Consider the following 7364-nt stretch of genomic DNA (forward strand, 5'->3'; position numbering starts at 1 on the left):
AGCACATTTAACTGAGGACTGGGCTTGAGGCACAATGTCTGGCCAAGGACCTGCTCATCAAGTTTTTTTCTTAGTTGGGTGTTATGGCACATTAAATATTATAGGCTTAGTGGAATGCCTCCTAGGGTGTTCAAGAACCTGAGTTCTATCCCTAGCACTGCCTCCTCCCCAAATTTAAATAGCAAAATGATTTAGCAAGCCAATATATTTTCTTGGGGAGTGTGGGGTAGGGGAGACCCTTCATCAGCACTCCGAACCCACCCCGGGAGGAGCAAAGGGTGGGATGAAGCCCAGAGGTTAGCACGTGGGGCCTTTCTAGGAGTGATATCAGAATGACAAACGGCACATGTGTGGGAGCTTCAATAGCTGGAGAGGGAAAGCCACTCCTCCCAGCCTTCAGCCCCATATTTTCTTCTTAAAAACATCCTTAGTGGAGACAGCTACAAATGTCAGATTCACAGCCACTCTATTCCAAACTAGAGTCCCATCAGAAGCTTTCAGACCAAGATTTACAGGGAGGCAGTCCAAAGAAGGGCCTAAAGACAGGAGTGAGAGGAGGGGGCCTTGCTCATGCAGAGCCTGAGGTCCGGGTCTGGTGGAGATTCCAAATCCTCAGAACATTACTTCTGTTCTCAGCTTCAGGTCACCTACTGCACATCCATCATCATGGAGCAGGAGACCTGGGCAGTTTTGATTGCCCCCTGGGCCTTGGAGAGAAGCCAGTCTGGTGTGGAGGAAGAGGCCAGCCACCTCCTGTACCCACCTCGTAGTATTTGCCATCCGAGTAGCAGCCGCAGTTGTGGGGCAAGATGCAGCTCTTGCCATTGAGGACGTAGCCCGCATCACACTGGCAGCCCTCTACGCAGTAGTGATTACAGTCACTCTTCAGGCGGATGGCTGCGCAGCGGGGCTGGCAGACACTCACACAGCTCTCATAGTGGCTGTTGGGGGGGCAGGTAACCGCTGGAACAGAAGGGACAGTCAAGTCACAAGGAGCTGGAAATGGCTCTCTCCCATCCTCGCTCAGGAAGGTGGAAGGCAGGTGTGAGGGGAGACGTGTGGGGCTGGCTCACCCCATGCTCTTCACTTATGAAGAGCCTCTGTCCTCTGATGCCTTATTGCTTAAACAACAGGCTGCTGTGTGCAGAGGGAAGGTGCTGGAGTCTCCTCCCATAATCTTTGTCCTCTCCTTAGTGTGGGCTTTCTGCGATCTCTACTGCCTGCCATTGTGAAACTCACTGGCCTCGAGGAATCCTAACATGGGCTAGACAAGGCTTGCATACCAGCCCAGCCTCTCGGGCTTCATTCGTACCAATTCTCTTCTTCACACCCTGCTTACCCAAACACCTCATTCTTTCCATCCCACTTAGAGAATCATGAGATAGTGCCCTCCTCCTATTACAAAATGCTACTCACCCTCCCCTCCAAACCTCCACAGAACCTTTAGTCAGACCAGCAGTATATCAGCAAGAGACCCCTTAGCCACATGGTCTCTGAAAACGTGTGTGTGTGTGTGTGTGCACATGGGCAACTTGACCTGAATCAGTGTGTTCTATGCCCTGAGATGCATCTAAAACTGTGTCTATGGAAGGCAGGCAAAGTACTGGTGAATAGTGTTGAGTTGTGATAGGAAATGCAGACAAGGCTATTTAGACGCTGAGCCTCAGCTTCTTTGTGTACATAGTGCAGATACCAACAGCACAGGGATTTGCATACTTAGAAGAGCTCTGGTCACATAGTGTTCAATAAAATTAACCAATCATTAAAGCAAGACTTGCTTGAGAGTTTTATAGCAGCTGCTTTCTTAATCAATGCATACTAAAGGCACAACAACCATTTATGTGGAAATGGCTCTATAATATATGGAAGGTTGAGGGAGTGGTAAATAGAACCTTGTAGAGTGCATAGTCCTGAGAATCATAATACATGGGTATGTTTGTAGAAGCACTTCCACAGTGTTTTATATATATTTTAAAGTCTAGTTCAAAAGATAACACCCTCAGGTCATAGAGAATACAGATGGCCTGGGTGCAGTACTAACAAATTCCAGTGGATTCTTGCACAGATTACCTATGCACACAGACTCGAGCGAGTGTGTGTGTGTGTGTGCACCTTATCCACAGCTTTGGATTTTCACATGAATGTGAGCATAATCTACAAACTGTGCCATACCTTGCCGAACCCTCTCTTGCTTTTTCCTAACAATATTTCTTCTATTCAGTCTTGAACTATTGTCTTTACAACACTTCATGGTGTGTATCTTCTGTATGAATATTATGGTATGCATATTTTTCTAATAAATTAGGCTATAGAATAATATCCTAGAAGTGGAATTTTTAAGCCAAAGGATAGGTACAGCCCCTACTACCACTACCACCATCACCATCATCATCATCATGATCATCATCGTTGTCATCGTCATCATCATCATCATCATCATTGCTACTACCACTTCTACCACTACTGCTACTGCAGTGCTGGATCTCCAACCCAAGCCTCACTCTGCCACGGAGCTATGCTTCCAGCCCCTTAAGTCTTTGGCAGATCCCACTGAGCTGCCCTGTAAGGGAAGAGGTTGCACCAAAGAACAAAGAAGATTTGGTCTCCTGAGGTTTCCATGATGACAACCCAAGACTTTTGACTTCTGGAAATGTGAAAAGCAAAAGAAGAAACTCTCTTTCTGCTGTCTGTGCATTTACTTTGCATTTCTTTGAGCCTTGCTATCATTTCATTTGTTTATAATCATTTTTCTGTCTCCTGCGAACTGCCTTTTCTCATCCATAACGCACTGTGTTGTTGAAGTTTCCTCTTACTAGACTGTAAGTGCTCTTTATAAATTAAAAACACTTTTGTGTGTCACATGAATTACAAAGTATTCAACACTTGTCTCTGACTTTGCTTCTTCTTTTAAAAAATTGTATTTTTTAAATTATTTTTTTGCCATGTAGAGATGTAAAAAAATTTATGAGGTCAAATTTATCTAGTTTTCCTTAATAGGCTTATAGGCTTGTATGTGTGTGTGTGTGTGTGTGTGTGTGTGTGAGAGAGAGAGAGAGAGAGAGAGAGAGAGAGAGAGAGAGAGAGAGAGAGAGAGAGAGAGATTGGGGGAAAGGCAAACTCCTTTGTTTTGTTATAGTACTTTTATAATTCAATTTTTAAATGTTTAATTTTTATTCAGCCTGGATTTTATTTTGTACTGGAAATGAAGAAAAGACTAAACTCTTATTTCCCCCCACCCCAGAGAATTTTCCTAACATCTCTTCACTATGTATTATATAAATCTTCCTTTTCCTCAAGTTATTTGAAACCAGGTTGACGATTTCTAATGACTAGGATCCGAGGTTCTCAACCTTCCTAATGCTGTGACCCTTTAACACAGTGTGGCATGTTGTGGTGACCGCAAAACCATAAAATTATTTTGTTGCAGCTTTGTAACTGCAATTTTGCTGCTGTTATAAATCATAATATCGGTGTCTGATACACAGGGCATCTAATGTGTGAGCTCAGGGGGTCGCGGCCCCCAGGTTGAGAACCACCGTGTTAGATGGACAGGGCTTCTTTTCTTTTCTTTTTTTCCCGTTGACATGTTCATCTTTCTACAGCTTCCCTTCTCATCATTCTTTCGTTCTTGTTATCTTGTGCTCGCTCACTTGTTCCTGTGAGACTATTGAGTATTAATTAATTGATTAATACTATTGATATCGAGCATTAGTGGTAAAATATAGTCATTTTCACATCTGGGAAGACTTTGGATTGTTCTCTGGCATCCAAACAGCACTGACACCGTGGTAGGTGACCAAGAGACACCCGGTTGTGAAAATTTTAAATTTTCACGTTTAAAATACTGATGTATTGCTTCTCTCCCCCTCTAAATTCTCCAGCCTTGGAGAGCTGGAGAGTGATGACTGTTTAGAACATGGCTCTTGCTGAGGCCAGTAGACTTATTTAAAACTGTGCCTGTGTGGACTTGCAGGGCACACAGATCCCCTGAAAAGCAATGGAGTGGAATGGATTGGGATGGGATGGACAAGCCCTCTGGAGTCAGAGTGACCTGGCTACGAACCCTGGCTCTGCCATTAACTGGCAGGGTCACCTTGCACAAGTTCCTTATGCTCTCTGAACTCATTTTCTCCCCTATAAAGTGGGGGTGACATTGAAGCTCTCTTCCCATGAGAAGTTTGTAAGCTGCTAGCTCATCCTCCCCTCCCCTCCCCTCCCCTCCCCTCCTCTCCCCTCCTCTCCTCTCCTCTCCTCTCCTCTCCTCTCCCCTCCCCTCCCCTCCTCTCCTCTCCTCTCCTCTCCTCTCTATGAATAACAAAGTACTTGGGGCTTCCATGGTTTTGACAACATCACTGATGATAGGAATAGTTGTTGTAGCAATTCATTTTAAAAAACTAATCAACAAGCATTTGTTGGTTTCGCAAGGAAATAGGTAAAACAAATCCTTAGTTGCTAAGATCTGATAGAAGGGAAATCCAAAACAGTGATGCTAATCAATTTTGACTGGTCGTCTGCACTTAGAGATAGGTCAGACAGACAGCAGTTCTTGCTGCCCAGTAGGGCAATTATCTCTCTCTCTCCACACTTCCTACTTCCCCAGATTACTCTCTGAATGGGCATTACCCCCTTCTCAGCTCCCCCTCAAGAAGGGATCCACAAGTCCCCATGCTACATCCTGAACAGGGCCAGGCAGACAGGGAGAGCTATGGAGCACGTAGCTGTGATCTGTGCCTTATACCATGTTTTCAATATCTGCTGCTCCAAGTCCCTCATGGAGTGACTAAAATTAGCACAGCAGCCTTGGCTGATGGGATTTTAGGTGGGGTTTTAGTAATTAAGACAATTTATCTCTCGTTTTTCCTCCAAGGCCATTTGTTCAACGTGGGTAGAGAGGTTTTCAGTGCATTTACAAATAAGGTAATTGAGTAATAAATTATCCCATTGATAAGAACAGCCAATATTGTTGAGAAAAAATTGGCATTCTACCTTGTTTCCAATAAAGCACACATCAAATGGGCAATTTGGTTTAACCCCCTTCCCTCCCTGAAAGTACCATTCTTACACCTAACACGTGACTAATAAATTGGATTTTAGATGACCTCAACTTCCCAGAGGTCAAAGTCACCTAAGATACAAAGGACCTCATCAGGCCAGGCTTTCTTCTGAATGTCTCAAATGGGAGAGCTAAGCCACCTGCAGCCGTGCCTTGTCCTCTCCCCTGGCCACATGCCATCTTCAGTTTGTTCTCTAGTTTTTAGCTTCTTCTTTATTATTCACAACCACCATCCTCCCATCTACCCTGTCTTTTGGATCTTTATCCCTGTTTCAAAATGCCAAAAAAGAAAAATATAAGCCACTCTGCACTGGGAACCATTCTCAGTCGCCTGTTGCCTGTAGTGTGTCAGCTGGGAAGAAGCTGGGGGCAGCTGGTCTACAGCAGAGGTGGTATCCAAGGCTGGGGTGGAGGGGGGAAGACTTGAGTCTCAGTGCCACGAATAAAGTCTCCATGACTAGGTTAACCATGTGCAGAGGACACAGCCAGTGCTTCCGCAGAACTTTGAAGAAGAAAGGATGAGATTACTGGTATGGAAGACAGGAAGAAATGAGAAGTCATCTCCATATCTTCTATCACCAATCAAGCTCCGTCACAGAGTAACTTTGTCCTTGGATGGGTGGGGGAGGGTCATAGGGATCCTTAACTCAATTCTTTTTCCTTCCCATGAGTGACAAAAGCTGAGGTCATAAGTGATATTAGTTGGGGGAGAGTTCTTGTTGCTGTCAACTCCTTTAAGGCATTCCCTTGTTTGTTACAGCTAGACATGATGGCATTTGGCATTCATTATATCTGTCTGTCCCCCAAGTCCCCTGCCATTTCAGCAAACCCAGAGCATTGGAGACAATGAGCAAGACGAGAGAGAGAAAGAGAGAGAGAGAGAGAGAGAGAGAGAGAGAGACAGAGACAGAGACAGAGACAGAGAGACAGAGAGACAGAGAGACAGAGAGAGACAGAAAGACAGAGAGACAGAGACAGAGACAGAGACAGAGAGACAGAGAGACAGGGAGAGAGAGAGACAGAGAGAGAGACAGAGAGAGACAAAGACAGCGACAGATATCCCTGTGACAGACCTTAAGAAGAACCAGGCTCAGAAGTCAAGCATGACAGCCCCCCCAAGAGACCTGGACATTGTTCTAGCCCCAGACTTTTTTTTAAAGGCATGTGTGTGTATGTGTGTGTGTGGACACACATATATATATGCGTGTGTGTGTATGTAATATATGTATATGTAATGTATATATGTGTATGTGTATGTATATGTATATGTATGTATATGTATGTGTATGTATATGTGTATATATATATATATATACATACATATACACACACATTTGATTGAAGACACCAGATTTTTCTGGACAGTCATCCACAGACATCATGTCCCCCACCTTCCTTGCTCAAGAACTGAACTTGAATGATATAATCTTGGACCCTTTCCCCTCCCTCCTCTGCCCACCCCAGTTTCCATGAACCCAACGGCTGCGTGTGGAATGCAGACCAACTGATCATTAAACCACAATAGCTCTGCACCCAAATCTCCCTTTTCCAGGATGAAAATGAGAGTTTGTTCTTTGTGGAGCCTCCTGTACCCCTTATTTAAAGCTCTGAGCATCCAGCTTTGATTTGTAGCCATTTTGTACAATCAGACCTTTTATACAAAGAAATGTGCTATGGTTAATGAGGCTGGGGTAGGAAAATAGGCCCTGGCAGATTGACTAAAGGCTCACTGATTTATGTCCCCACCAACTCTTTCCTATGTGCACATGCTGAATGCAGGCGAAGACTCTAGCTAACTCTACTGTGTATAGTGCATGAGTGTGGGGTGAGAGTCAAATCCTGACCTTGCCATTGGGATTACCTAACCTTTCTCAAGTTACTTAATTCCTTTCGTCCTCAGTTTCTCCTTGTCTAATAGGGTTATTGTAAAGAAGTAATGAAATAGTGCTGATAGGGAATTTAACCGTGGGTTTAACCAGTGTAAGCCCTTAATATAATACCACCACCTAACATGGATTGTGTGCTAGGATTCCAATGACCTAATTTGATCCTTCTAGTGTTTCTGTGCATAAATGGTTCAGGCGGCATTATGGCTGCTCCTTAGAGAAGAAGCTGAGTAGCAGGAAGGGCAAGTGAGTTAGGTCAAGGTTACACTGGTCCTTAATGGCCAAGTTGAAGCTTGAATCCATAAACTTAACTCCCTTTTCTAATGTTTTTAATATTGTGCCATGTTCTACAGTCACAGAGGCTAATATATATATATATATATATATATATATATATATATATATATATATATATATACACACAC

At 43.9% G+C, this 7364-nt stretch overlaps 1 protein-coding gene across 2 annotated transcripts in view; it reads right to left on the minus strand.

The window, feature by feature from the left end:
- The window catches only part of Tecta (tectorin alpha), a 70624-nt gene that overhangs the window by 21655 nt on the left and 41605 nt on the right, over positions 1–7364 (minus strand). For both annotated transcript variants that reach the window (XM_021172356.1, XM_021172355.1), the window contains exon 13: positions 764–963. In XM_021172356.1, the coding sequence (XP_021028015.1) occupies positions 764–963 (200 nt within the window). The remainder of the gene's footprint in view (positions 1–763; positions 964–7364) is intronic.

This window comes from Mus caroli, chromosome 9 (assembly GCF_900094665.2).
Source record: "Mus caroli chromosome 9, CAROLI_EIJ_v1.1, whole genome shotgun sequence".
In the NCBI taxonomy this organism is placed as follows: domain Eukaryota; kingdom Metazoa; phylum Chordata; class Mammalia; order Rodentia; family Muridae; genus Mus; species Mus caroli.